This window comes from Saccopteryx leptura, chromosome 9, assembly GCF_036850995.1.
Source record: "Saccopteryx leptura isolate mSacLep1 chromosome 9, mSacLep1_pri_phased_curated, whole genome shotgun sequence".
Taxonomy (NCBI): Eukaryota; Metazoa; Chordata; class Mammalia; order Chiroptera; family Emballonuridae; genus Saccopteryx; species Saccopteryx leptura.
Genome location: NC_089511.1, coordinates 41099114 through 41113678, shown reverse-complemented (window position 1 = coordinate 41113678; position 14565 = coordinate 41099114). Strand labels below are relative to the sequence as shown.

Below are 14565 nucleotides of genomic sequence, written 5' to 3'. Positions count from 1 at the left end.
AGATTGACAAACCTGCCTGACCTGTGGTGGCACAGTGGATAAAGCGTCGACCTGGAAATGCTGAGGTCGCCGGTTTGAAACCCTGGGCTTGCCTGGTCAAGGCACATATGGGAGTTGATGCTTCCAGCTCCTCCCCACCTTCTCTCTCTCTCTCTCTCCCTCTCTGTCTTTCTCTCTCTCTTCTCTAAAAATGAATAAATAAAATTAAAAAAAAATTCTAAAAAAAAAAAAAAAAAAAAAGATTGACAAACCTTTAACTAGACTCATCTAGAAAAAAGGAGAGAAGACCCAAATAAATAAAATTAAAATAAAAAGAGGAGAAGTAACAACTAACACCAAAGAAATACAAAGGATTGTAAGAAAATATTAACAACTTTATGTCAACAAATTGGACAATATGGATGAGATTAATTAATTCCTAGAAACATATATTCTTCCAAAACTGAATATAGGAAGAAACAGAGAACCTGAATAGAGAAACTAAATTTAGTAAAATTAAAGCAGCAATAAAAAAAAAAAGAACTCCCAAAAAACTAGAAGTCCTGAAAGGATGGCTTCACAAGTGAATTTTACCAAATATTCAAAGAAGAAATAACCTATCCATCTCAAACCATTTCAAAAATTCAAGAGAAGAAAAAACTCTGAAGCTCATTTTATGAGAACAGTATTATCCTAATTCCAAAACCAGATAAAGATACTTCAAAGAAAAAAAACTACAGACCAATATCCCTAATGAAAAACCTCAACAAAATATTACTAAACTAGATCCAGCATTACATTAAAAAGATCATACAGCATGACCAAGTGGATTTATTCCGGGGTTGCCATGTTGGTACAATACCCACAAATCAATAATCTGTTTACACCACATAAACACAATGAAGGCTAAAAATCACATGAGCATATCAATAAATGCAGAAAAAGCATTTGATAAAACCGAGCACCCATTTTTGATTAAAAAAAAATACTCATGAAAGTGTGAATAGAGGGAATATACCTAAATGCAATAAAGGCCAAAAATGACAAACCCACAGCTAATATCATACTCAATGGGCAAAAACTACAAGTGCTTCCCTTAAGATCAGGAACAAAACAGGATTGTCTGCTTTCACAACTCTTATTCAACATAGTACTAAAAGTTCTAGCCACAGCAATCAGACAAGAAGAAGAAATAAAAAGCATACAAATTAGAAATGAAGAAGTAAATTTCATTTGCAGATAATATGATACTGTATATAGAGAGCCCTAAACATTCTACCAAAAAACTACTAGAATTGGTAAGTGAATTCAGTAAAGTAGCAGGATACAAAATCATATCCAGTAATTAGTTGCATTGTTATATACCATAATGAACTATCTGAAAGGGAGACTAAGAAAACAATCCCATTCACAAGTGGTTCAAAAGAATAAAATAACTAGGAATAAATTTAACCAAGTATGTAAAATACCTGTGCTCAGAAAATTATAGAACACTGAAGAAAGAAAGGGAAGAAGATACAAAATAAGTGAAAGCATACACCATATTGATGGATAGGAAATATTAAAATAATTGAAGTGTCCATACTACTCAAAGCAATCTATAGAGTCAATACAATTCATATCAAGAAACCAATGGCATATTTCACAAAACTAGAATATTGCAAAAATTTATATGGACCCACAAAAGATCCTGAATAGCAACAGCGATCTTGAGAAAGAAGAATAAAGTTGAGGGAATCATGCAGCCTGGTATTAAACTATAGGCCATAATAATTCAAAAGCATAGTACTGGCAATAAAAACAGACATATAGATCAATGGAACAGATAAAAGAGCCCAGAAATAAACCCATCCTTTATATAGTCATTAAATTTGACAAAGGAGGTAAAAATATATAATGGGGTAAAGATAAGTCTTTTCAATAAATGGTGTCGGGACAATCAGACAGATATATGCAAAATAGACCACCTTCTCATATCATACACAAAAATAAACTGAGAATGGATTAAAGACTTAAATTATATTAGACTCAAAACCATAAAAGTTCTAGAAGAAAACATAGGCAATAAAATCTCGGACATTTCTCATAGCAATATTTTTTATGCTGTATCTCCTCAGGCAAGGGAAACAAAAGAAAAAATAAACAGGACTACATAAAACTAAAAAGTTTTTTCATAGCAAAGGAAACCATCAACAAAATGAAAATCTATCCCACTGAATGGAAGAACATATTTGCCAATGATACATCTGATAAGGAGTTAATATTCAAATTAATAAAGAACTTATAAAACAACACCAAAAAACAATCCAACTAAAAAATGGGCAAACAACGCGAATAGAAACTTCTCCAAAAAGTACATACAGATATCCAATAGATATAAAAAGATGTTCAAAATCACTAATCATTAGAGAAATGAAAATTAAAACCATAAGGAGATATCATAGAATGACTATTATCAGTAAATCAACAAATGATAAGTGTTGGCAAGGATGTAGGGAAAAGGGAACCCTCATGTACTCTTGGTGGAAATGCAAATTGGTGCAATTAACTGTGGAAAGCAGTATGGGGTTACCTCTAAAAATTAAAAACGGAACTGCCTTATGACCCAATGATTTCACCTCTGGGAATTTATCCGAAGAAACCCAAAACACTATTTCAAGAGAATATATGCACCCCTATGTTCACTGCAGTGTTATTTACAATAGCCAAAATTTAAAAGCAGCCTGTTTATCAGTAGATGAGTGCATAAAAAAGCTGTGGTACATTTACCCAATAGAATACTACTCAGCTATATAAAGGGAAATACTACCCTTCACAACAACAACAATGGACATGGAGAGAATTATGCTAAGTGAAATAAGCCAGTAAGAGAAAGATACGTGCTATATGATTTCACTCACATATAAAATCTAACGAACAAAATGAACTAACAAGCAAAATAAAGACAGATTCATAGAGAGGAGGATGACAACTGTCGAGGTAGGGTGGGGGGTTGAGTGATGGGGGTGGAGGGATTGAGCACGGAATTGCAAAAAGAAAGAGAAAAAAACTCATGTGCAAAGACACCATATGGTGATTGCCGGGGAGGAGTGGGGGAAGGTGGGGGAGGGTTTGGTGAGAATAAATGGTGATGGAGATGTGTAGTGAACACACAACACAGTATACAGATGATGTGTTACAGAATTGTGCACCTTTAAACTGTATAATTGTTAACCACTGTCACCCCAATAAATTCAGTTAAAAGTGTATTCAAATCCTCTTTTAGGTCTCAGTACTATTTTAACTTTATAAATCAGATACATATTTTTTCTATAGGTTTTTTTTTTCTACTCTTAGTATCTTTCTTCTACTCCACTTTTGAGCTAGTTGTGGTTTGTATATAGACATGCTATTGATTTTTGTAAGTTAGTTTTGTATCCATATCGAATTGAATTGTTCCTATTCAGTTGCCCATAAACATAATTGTATCATCTAGATATCATAATTTTGTATGTATTTTCCCAATTTTTCTTACTCTTCCTCTTTTCCATATGCCTTGGCATGTAGTATTATAATAAATAAATTTGATACCATGGGCAGTCTGATTGTACTTCTGATTTTGTGGGAATGTGTCTCATATATATCTCAGCTTATGACATGTATATATACATGTTGTGTATGTATGTGGAATAATTCTTTTTAATATCCAAGTAAGTAAGTGTCCTTTTACTCTTATTTTATAAATGAATCCTTACAAAGGCTCAAATTCTGATTTTAAAAAATTTAGCAGCTCTATGGACCTAATTTATTTTGAATATGAGGAATTATATTAATAAATGCCCTTATTAATTTGAAACCTCTTTGTGACAGAAAAGATATTTTACCCAATTGTTTCTTATTAGTTTATAAACTCTCTGCAATTCCAATTAAAATCCCAACTGGACTTTTTCCCCTAGAATTAGATAAACTGATTCTAAAATTCAAATGGAAGCAGAGAGATCCTAAAGTAGGTGAGAAACTGTTTAAAAACTAAGAACATGGGTATGTCAGGAAGTGGGGAAATCCTTGCCTAGCAAAAAGGGTTATTACAAAGTTAGATGAATTAAAACAGTAGAAACAGCCTAACCAGGTGGTGGCGCAGTAGATAGAGCCTTGGACTTGGATGCGGAGGATCTTGGTTCGAGACTCCGAGGTCACCAGCTTGAGCGCGGGCTCATCTGGTTTGAGCAAAGATCACCAGCTTGGACCCAAGGTCGCTGGCTTGAGCAAGGGGTACTTGGTCTGCTGAAGGCCCACAGTCAAGGCACTTACGAGAAAACAATCAATGAACAACTAAGGTGTCACAACAAAAAAACTAATGATAGATGCTTCTCATTTATTTCTCTTCGTTCCTATCTGTCTGTCCCTATCTATCCCTCTGTCTCTGTAAAAAACTAAATAAAAAAAAAACAGTAGAAACACACACACACACACACACACAAACAGTATAGTACTTGTATAAATGTAGACAAATTTAGAAACAGAATAAAGAGCCTAGAAACAAGCATGTATATGATAAAGGTGGCATCACAATGGAAGGATCTATTTAATAAATGGTGTTGGAACGAATGGTCTTCTACATGCAAAAATAATTCTGACAGAATTATCAGTAAATTCATACCTCAGATCACTTACAAAATTATATTCCAGTTGGATTAAACACTAAATATAAAAAACAAAGTTTTGAAAAGAGACTATCTATAACTTAATATAAGAAAATATATCTTAGATATGACTAATACTGACAACTCATGGAAGAGGGGACTATTAAACATTGATGTTGTGCCCTGGCCGGTTGGCTCAGCGGTAGAGCATCGGCCTAGCGTGCGGAGGACCCGGGTTCGATTCCCGGCCAGGGCACACAGGAGAAGCGCCCATTTGCTTCTCCACCCCTCTGCCGCGCTTTCCTCTCTGTCTCTCTCTTCCCCTCCCGCAGCCAAGGCTCCATTGGAGCAAAGATGGCCCGGGCGCTGGGGATGGCTCCTTGGCCTCTGCCTCAGGCGCTAGAGTGGCTCTGGTCGCAACATGGTGACGCCCAGGATGGGCAGAGCATCGCCCCCTGGTGGGCAGAGCTTCGCCCCATGGTGGGCGTGCCGGGTGGATCCCGGTCGGGCGCATGCGGGAGTCTGTCTGACTGTCTCTCCCTGTTTCCAGCTTCAGAAAAATGAAAAAAAAAACAAAAAAAACAAAAAAAACAAAACATTGATGTTGTGTATTAATTTTGACTGAATTCTTATTGTATGCACATATTTATCAATTGTTAAATGTAACTATCCAAATTTAAAGTGTTTATATAACAAAAGATACATGATACCATAAAAGTAACAGATTAGGAGATAATACCTACATAAATGCTAGTGCTAAAAAGCAAGCTTTCCTAAAATTCCCTAATTTCAAGTAGAAAAAGGACTAACAATATAAAACGGACAAGTAGTATGAAGAGTCAATGGCAAATTTTACATTTCTTCACTTATGAGTGGGCTTCAATCTGTACAGCATCAGACTGTGGGCCCTGGAGTCGGCTGTATGGGTTTTAATCCTGGCTTTATTACACACTTAATATATGAAATTATATAAGCTTCTTAACCTCTGTAGTTCACTTTCCTTACCTGTAAAAATTAAAATAATATCTGTGTTACAATTTTCTGATAATTACATGAAATAATCTAAACAAAGTATATAGTACATCTGGCACTATATAATAAGTACTCAAAAAAGCTATTATACATATTGTTGTAGAGGACTTTTCTAGCTTCTGTGAAGGCTATCATATATAAATAAAGGCTGCCATGAAATATATTTACATCCCTATTCTAGAATGAATTTGGTACTGCACGCCCAAGAATGCAGGCAATCCATTCTTATTTGATAGTCCTAATCAAAGAATCTAGCAGTGGTATCTGAAAGGAAGCGTATTAATTTTTTGACAGCTAAGAGTGTTGCATTTGTAGATCATAACTCCTTGATCTCTAGCATTTTACTCTGTGAAGAAAATGTATAAGTGAACTAATTATTTGGAATCCTCTCATAAAAAATGATCATTGACCAGCAATTCAAAATACACCTAAATATATAATCTGCAAATCTGAAGTTTCTTTATATTATTAGCATTTTTTTTACTTAGAAAATTAAATTTAACAGGGTGACACTGGTCAACAAAAGTATATAGATTTTTCCTGACCAGGCAGTGGCACAGTGGATAGAGCGTTGGACTGGGACACGAAGGACCCAGGTTCAAAACCTCGAGGTCTCAGGCTTGAGTGTGGGCTCATATGATTTGAGCAAGACTCATCAGCCTGAGCCCAAGGTCCCTGGCTTGAGCAAGGGGTCACTCAGTCTGCTGTAGCCTCCTGGTCAAGGCACATATGAGAAAGCAATCAATGAACAACTAAGGTGCCACAATGAAGAAATTGATGCTTCTCATCTTTCCCTTCCTGTTTGTCCCTATCTGTCCCTTTCTCTGTCTCTCTCCATCTGTGTCACACACAAAAAAAAAAAAGAAAAGAAAAAAAAGGAGTACATAGATTCCAGGTAAACATCTCCACATCATTTAAACAGTAGATTATGTTTTACATTATTATTTTTAAGTATTTGTCACATTTTTTCTAAGTGCTTCTTCATATTCTTTACCCAATTTTCTAAATTATTGGTTTTTAAAACATTGTTAATATATTTCTACTTTATGTATTACAATGAATGTTCTCAGTTTTGCCTTATTACAGTGTTTATGACAGTTTTACTGAAGAGAAAAATTAATTCATGAACATGAATCAGACATCTTCTGTCTTAATGGTTTCATGTTAAACTATAAAAGCAGGTAAATGAATAAAGTCAACATATCCAAAGACCTTTAAGGTAGAAAAGATTTATACAGATAATTATTAATGATATTTATCATTTATGTAGCACTAAGTGTATTTAAACTTCCTAACATTGTGCGATAAGTGCTATCGGTATTCTCATTTAGAGATGTAACTGAGGTCAAAGAGAGTTAAGAAAATTGCCCATAATTATGCACTTAGTAATTTGCTGAGTCCCAATTTGAACCCAAGTCTGTCTACGCCCAGAGAACCACTCTGCCAACAGGAGATATAACTGGATGAGCCACATGACCACATAGTCAAAAGAAATGTGTGTATTTCAGGGTGAGAAAGATAAAAGCTGAGGAAACGAGGCAGTGAAGTGGAAAATGTTCAAAATCTAGCAGTGTGAGGAATTCCAGAGTTGGAAACAGAATCAAGAGCAGAAGATAATCATTTTGTAAAAAGACAAAGAATACTGCATCTTCTGAGAGCATTAAAAAAAAAAAAAAAAAAAAAAAAAAAAGAGGCCCTGGCCGGTTGACTCAGCGGTAGAGCGTCGGCCTGGCGTGCAGGGGACCCGGGTTCGATTCCCGGCCAGGGCACATAGGAGAAGCGCCCATTTGCTTCTCTACCCCCTCCCTCCTTCCTCTCTGTCTCTCTCTTCCCCTCCCGCAGCCAAGGCTCCATTGGAGCAAAGATGACCCGGGCGCTGGGATAGCTCCTTGGCCGCTGCCCCAGGCGCTAGAGTGGCTCTGGTCGCTGCAGAGCATCGCCCCCTGGTGGGCAGAGCATCGCCCCTGGTGGGCGTGCCGGGCGCATGCGGGAGTCTGTCTGACGGTCTCGCCCCGTTTCCAGCTTCAGAAAGATACAAAAAAAAAAAAAAAAAAAAAAGATGGGGGAAGCTGTAGATACTAGAATGACAAGATTTTGCCTTAGAATATTAGTATATATTTTAGCTCATTATACAAACCTCAAGTAAAGAAAAAATATATGTAGAGTCATTTGAAAGACATGTTCCATTTATTGTTCTAGATAATTTAATTTTTTAATCTTTGGCCAAGACAGGTATTTAAAAAACTAACCTTAAAATGGTAAGAATTATGAAATTATTTTGGAATTTCATTTTTACTTGGGTGCTAATGAAAAGTTTTTCTTTCCTTAATTTTTCCTTGTAAACAGTACAGATTATAAAATGGACTTTGTGTCCCAGTTTGCTTTTGTTTCTCCAGATCATATTCAAATTGGATCTCAACTTTGATAACTTTGTATGGACCTGTTTCTGATATCTGCAAAAAAATACAGGAAAGAAATAAATACTTAAAACTTACAAGAGACTTGGTCATATCCGCTTCTTCCTCAAAAAGGACTGAGTCCTGAGAACACCCAGCTCAGGGAAGAGAAATAAAACAGATTTACTTCAGAACTCAGGGAGTATAGAAATCTTCAGCTCCAGGTGGCTATAAAATCAGAATATTGAGAAATGTTAATCACCACCAAACTATAGAGACACTGAAATATAAATCTGATTAATAATGACTAATTTAATAATGTAAGGTCCAATGGTAATTTATGAGGGCTAAATTTAGGGTATTCAGTGACTACACTGACAATACAGTAATTCCCTAGGATCCTGCTATTTTATTCCTAAGAGGAACTATCTCTTACTTATATATAATAGTAATGAAAATTTAAGGATTAAATCATTTATGAAGCACTGTAAAGAATTTGGAAAAAAACTTTTATTAGAGACGAGTTATAGGCAGTGTGGAACATTCAAATGATAAAATGAAATTCAGTCATGAGTCTAGTGACTATTTAAAGTAACTTAATTGATCTTTTTACCCTAAAAAATTCAGGGCCTTCAGGTTAAAAATGCAAGACTGAATACTTGCTTTTATTTTTACTGTCTCCCAAACCCAACCAAAATAAAAACAAAGGAACAAAGGAAGCCAAATTGCATAAGGACTTTGGCACATAAGAGATATCAATAAAATTTTGGAAGCTAGAGAGCAGATTACTGGTATTTAGCTTAATTCAGGAAAACCATGGCAGAACCGTTAAAAGGCTTAGAAATGGAGGCACTAGGTATTTCTGCAGACAAAAATTTGGAATGGGACATAAAACAGGGAACTGAATGTATGGTGGGATTGCAATGTAGAAAAAATAAGGGAATTAAGTAAATATTGTTATATTGAAAGATGAGGTGCTTCCCCCCACTTCATTCCTTTATTTGCCTCCCTAAAGCAGGAGATTTGGCTTATATGCCTCAAGAAAATCTAGGGCTTCTTGCTGGGTAAACTGACTAGCCCAAAAGAAATTGAATTCAGGTCCTGAAATTCAGTCAACCTTCCAACTCCAATAAAATACCATATTAGAAAAAAGGTCAAGTGACAGAAGACAATTTGGCTGTGGGTGGTCGACACGATGCAATAGATCATGTATCATAGAAATGCATACTTGAAACCTATATGATTTTATTAGTCAATGTCACCCCAATAAGTTTAATAAAAAAAGAAAAAGAGAGCAAAAAGAGTGGGTGGAGGTGAGGGTAATGAGTAAGGGGTTAAAGAGAAAACAGAGATAGATCCTTATCTCCATTTTCAAAAATCAATAGGTAAAATTAAGCATTAGGAATATGAAGATGTTATTCAGAAAAGTGGAAGTGGATACCAGACTACACAGAAAAAAATGATTAAAGTAAACAGGGAATAGAAAGGAATGGACTGGGAAACTTGTTTATAGTTATATTTAACAGCACCTAAAAAATCTACATGTCTTTAAGAAAAATAACTATTACCCTGAAAATACTCTTAAAAATCAAGTAATAGTCAAGTGAATAAAATAAAAACAAATGTCTACCCTGCACAGGCAATAACACCCACATGAACTTTCTTGGTAAAAGTAGTGAATTTCCTAACTCATTTTATTCTCTCTGTCCCTGAATGTAGTCTCTCCCCTAAACTCCATCTCTGAGCCACCACCTCACCTCTCCTTTCTGTTGTCTGGATTCATTATCATGCTCTATTATCACACAGCTCCTGCTGATCTCTGAATTCTGAAATGTCATCAGGCCTTGCCCACTCTTGGCAGAATGATTAATATAGTCTGCAGGTCTAGTAATTTCAGGGTCAACTCATCTCAGTACTCTCCAGTGTCTCAGGTCAGAAGGTCTCTCCATGATAGACACCTGCTTTCCATGTATTTTTCCACTCACATCACTGATATCTCTTATCTTTGGAAAGCCAGGACCTGTGGTATACATATATCCAATCTACCTGATGTATTCTCATGTATCCCTCTGGTAACCAGCCTCCAAGGTAGCCCAATAATCAGTGTGTCCTAGTAGTCATGTCTATTGTACACCCTTCCCATATTGAACAGATTTGACCCATAAACAAATAGGATACTGCAGAAATAACAGTGTGTCGTTTCCCATTTCTGTTTCCAATGGCAGCCATAAAAGACGCTATCGGGAATTCCAGTTAAGATGGCTAAGTAGGTAAACATAGGGCACCCCTTCTCCCAGGATTACATAAAAATTACAACTAAACTACAGAACAAATATCATTGAGAACAACCTGGAGATTAGCTAAACAGAATTCCTATAATTAAAGACATAAAAAATACGCCAAGATGAAACTGGTAGGTAGGGCAAAGATGAGGAATGGGGAGGTCCAGCACCAGGAGGGATATCTTGGCTATGGAGTTCCCCTCTGAGAAGTAAGGGGCAAAGCCCCATAGCAGGCTCCCCAGCCTGGCACACCAGTGCCAAAAGAGAAGTCCCCATAGCATCTGGCTGTGAAAATCAGTGGGGATGTCACCAAGTGAAAGAGAGGGCTGTGGAGACCTAGGCTCTCCTCTTAAAAAGACTATCTACAGATCTGCATGCCCACGAACTCACTTATTTCTGGGCTTTAGCACAGAGGCAGCAGCTAAAAAAGTACCAGAGACACGGTAAGGAATGGAGTTGACTAGCTGCAACTTGGTAACTGAAGGAGCAGTGATCAGGGCAGTTCTCTCCCAGATGGAAACACAGGCAGGCAGGCACCACTGTTCCTTTGGTGAATTCTCCTCCCACACAGCCAGAGGGCACAGACAGACTAAATCTCTGCTCTCCATTATTCTAGCTAAGATCTGTTAACCCAGCCTGGTGAGTCCCTGAGACTCCACCTCACCAACACATGCATCCAGCCCAAAGTTCTTCCAGAGGTTTTTCCATGTAAGTGACCTGCCCTGGCTACACTGCAGACTTTCCTAAAATATCTCAAGGTCCCCAAATCCCAAACAAGCCAAGGCTGGTCTCAGCATGTCTTATACATTTTGCTTAGTGGCCACAAGCCTGGCATGAGTGGTGACCAGTATCAGCTTATACAGTGGCTCCTACAAGGCTGCCACATGCCTGGCATAGGTGGCACCTAGACTTAGCTTGGAATGTCACTTCAACTAAGCGACCACAATCCAGGCACAAGTAATAGCCAACTTTAGCTCACATCACGGTGCCCAACAAAGGGTCCCAAGCCTGGCACAAGTGGCTGCTGGCCTCAGTTCACAGAAAAATCTCTCCCAGGTGCCTCCAAGCCCAGCACAAGTGGCAATCAACTACAGATCACAAAGGAGCTCCTACCATGCAGTGCTAATCCAGAAAGAAGTGGCAGCTTATCTTGTCTTAAACTGTAGTCACCCCTAAAGACAAGAGAACGAAGACACTCGGTAATAGTATCTCTAGTATTGAAAACACTGGTGATAAGGATGCTCAATAAATCTAGGGGAAGAGTAGATGAACTCAGTGAGAACTTCAACAAAGAGACAGAAAACACAAAAATGAAGACAAAAAGAACATTTAAATACTCAGAAATAAAGAAACAATATCTGAAATAAAGAACACACTAGAAGAAATCAACAGAACATAACACAAAGCAGAATATCAAATCAGTGATTTGAAAGACAAGGTAGTGGATGATGTCAGAGTAATGGCAGCATGAGAGATACTCCTGATCTCTCCCCTTGAAATTTCTTTCTTTCTTTCTTTTTTTTTTTTTTTGGTGACAGAGACAGAGAGAGAGAGACAGAGCCAGGGACAGATAGTGATAGACAGACAGGAAAGGAGAGAGATGAAAAGCACAATTCTTTGCTGCAGCTCTTTAGTTGTTCATTGATTGATTTCTCATATTTGCCTTAACTGGGGGGCAACAGCAGAGCAAGTCACTCCTTCCTCAAGCCAGTGACCTTGGGCTTGTGCCAGCGACCATGGGGTCATGTCTATGATCCCACGCTCAAGCCAGCAACCATGCATTCAAGCTGGTGAGCCTGCACTCAAGCCGGATGAGCCTGCACTCAAACCGGCAACCTTGGGTTTTCAAATCTGGGTCCTCTGCATCCCAGTCTGACATTTTATCCACTGCGCCACTGAATGGTCAGGCTCCCCTTGAAATTTAAAAAAACTGAAGAACTATGATGCAGCAAAAAAAAAACAAAAAACAAACAAACAAACAAACAAACAAAAAAACAACCCAGCTGGGCTCATAGGCACACCTGAAAAATACACGCACTGAATGGATTAACGGTGGGATGGGGTGAAAAGGGGGCAGGGTAAAATATAAAATGCATTTTCAGTGGGTTTTAGAGAGGAAGAGAAGAAAATCTGGAGTGACTATTTTTTTCTCTGCTAGACTAAGGTGAGGAGGGAAGCTCAGGCTCTCTGGATTTTGCTGAGAGGTACAGAGAGGGAAACCACAGGAAAACTTTTCCTCTAAAATCAGAAACCAGACAAGGCTGCCCACACTCTCCACTCCTATTCAACATATTCTTGGACGTTATAGCCAGAGCAATCTGATAAGAGAAAGAAATAAAAGGCACTCATATCAGGAAAAAAGAAGTAAAGGTTTCACTTTTTGCAGATGACATGATCCTGTATATAGAAAACCCCAAAGACTCCACAGAAAGACTAATAGAAACAATAAACCAATACAGTAAGGTCACAGGATACAAAATTAATATATAGAAGTCTATTCCTTTCATATATGCCAACAATGAAACTTTAGAGAACGAACTAAAAAAAAAATCCCTTTTACAGTTGCAACAAAAAATATAAAATACCTAGGAATAAACATAACAAAGAATGTAAAGGATCTATATATTGAAAACTACAAAGCATTATTAAAGGAAATAAAAAAAGACACGATGAAATGGAAAAATATCCCATGTTCTTGGATAAGAAGAATAAATATAGTTAAAATGACCTTATTACCCAAAGCAATATACAAATTTAATGCAATTCCCATCAAAATTCCAATGTCATTTTTAAAAGAAATGGAACAAAATATCATCAGGTTTGTATAGAACCATAGAAAATCCCAAATAACCAAAGTAATCCTGAGAAAAAATATAAAGCTGGAGGTATTATAACACCTGACTTCAAATTATACTACAGAGCCATGATAATTAAAATAGCATGGTATTGGCAGCAAAACAGACACACAGACCAATGGAACAGAATCGAGAGCCCAGAAATAAAACTACATATATATGGGGAAATTATCTTTGATAAAGGAGCCAAAAACACACAATGGAGAAAAGAAAGCCTCTTTAATAAATGGTGCTGCGAAAATTGGAAAGCCACACGCAAAAGAATGAAACCTGACTGCAGTTAGTCCTCTTGCACAAAAATTTGTTCAAATGGATCAAAGATCTAAATATAAGACCTAAAACAATAAATTATAACATAGGTACTAAACTTATGGACCTTGGCTGTACATAACATTTTATGAATCCGACCTCAAAGGTAAAAGAAGTAAAGGCAAAGATAAATGAATGGGATTATATCAAACTAAGAAGCTTCTGCACAACAAAAAACCAAACCAAAACAAAACAAAACAAAAAACTGACAACAAAACAAACACAGTCAACTAAATGGGAGATGATATTTGCAAACAACAGCTCAGATAAGGGGTTAATATCCAAAATATATAAAGAACTCACAAAGCTCAGCAACAAACAATCCAATAAAAAAAGTGGGGAGAGGACATAGACACTTCTCCCAATAGATATATGAAAAGATGCTCATCTTCACTAGCTATTAGAGAAATGCAAATCAAAACTACAATGAGAAACCACCTCACACCTGTTAGATTAGCTATTATCAACAAGACAGGTAATAACAAGTGTTGGAGAGGCTGTGGAGAAAAAGGAAACCCCATTCACTGTTGGTGGGAATCTAAATTAGTACAACCACTTTGGAAAAAAATATGGTGGTCCCTAAAAAAATTAAGAATAGAACTACCATATGACCCAGCAATCCCTCTACTGGGTATATACCCCCCAAACTCAAAAACATTGGTATGTAAAGACACATGCACCCCCATGTTCATCGCAGCATTATTTACAATGGCCAAGACATGAAAACAACCAAAGTGCTCTTCAAATGGAGGACTGGATAAAGAAGATGTGGTACATATATACTATGGAATACTATCATACTTAGCCACAAGAACTGATGACACAGTATCATTTATGACAACAGGGATGGACCTTGATAACATTATACTGAGTGAAATGAATAAATCAGAAAAAGCTAAGAACTGTATAATTAATTCCATACATAGGTGGGGCACAAAATTAAGACTCATGGACAGAAATAGGAGTGCAGTGATTACAAGGGGGAAGGGAAAGGGGAAAGAGGGAGGAGCAGGGGGGCGGGAGAGCGACATAAAGAGGGACAAATATAAGGTGACGGAGAATGATTTAACTTTAAGTGATGAGTATACAA

The 14565-nt window shown here is 37.0% G+C and overlaps 1 protein-coding gene across 6 annotated transcripts in view; it reads right to left on the bottom strand.

Annotated features, from left to right (window-relative positions):
- The window catches only part of LOC136380483 (zinc finger protein 568-like), a 43344-nt gene that overhangs the window by 18872 nt on the left and 9907 nt on the right, over positions 1-14565 (bottom strand). Inside the window, exons 1-2 of one of the 6 annotated variants that reach the window (XM_066348280.1) lie at positions 11425-11466; positions 8129-8257 (exon numbers count right to left, since the gene is read on the bottom strand). The exons of 4 other annotated variants lie outside the window; for them this stretch is intronic. In XM_066348280.1, the coding sequence (XP_066204377.1) occupies positions 8129-8143 (15 nt within the window). In that variant the 5' untranslated portion in view covers positions 8144-8257; positions 11425-11466. Of the gene's footprint in view, positions 1-8128; positions 8258-11424; positions 11467-14565 lie in introns of those variants that run through there. One more of the 6 variants, XM_066348279.1, reaches the window with a different exon arrangement.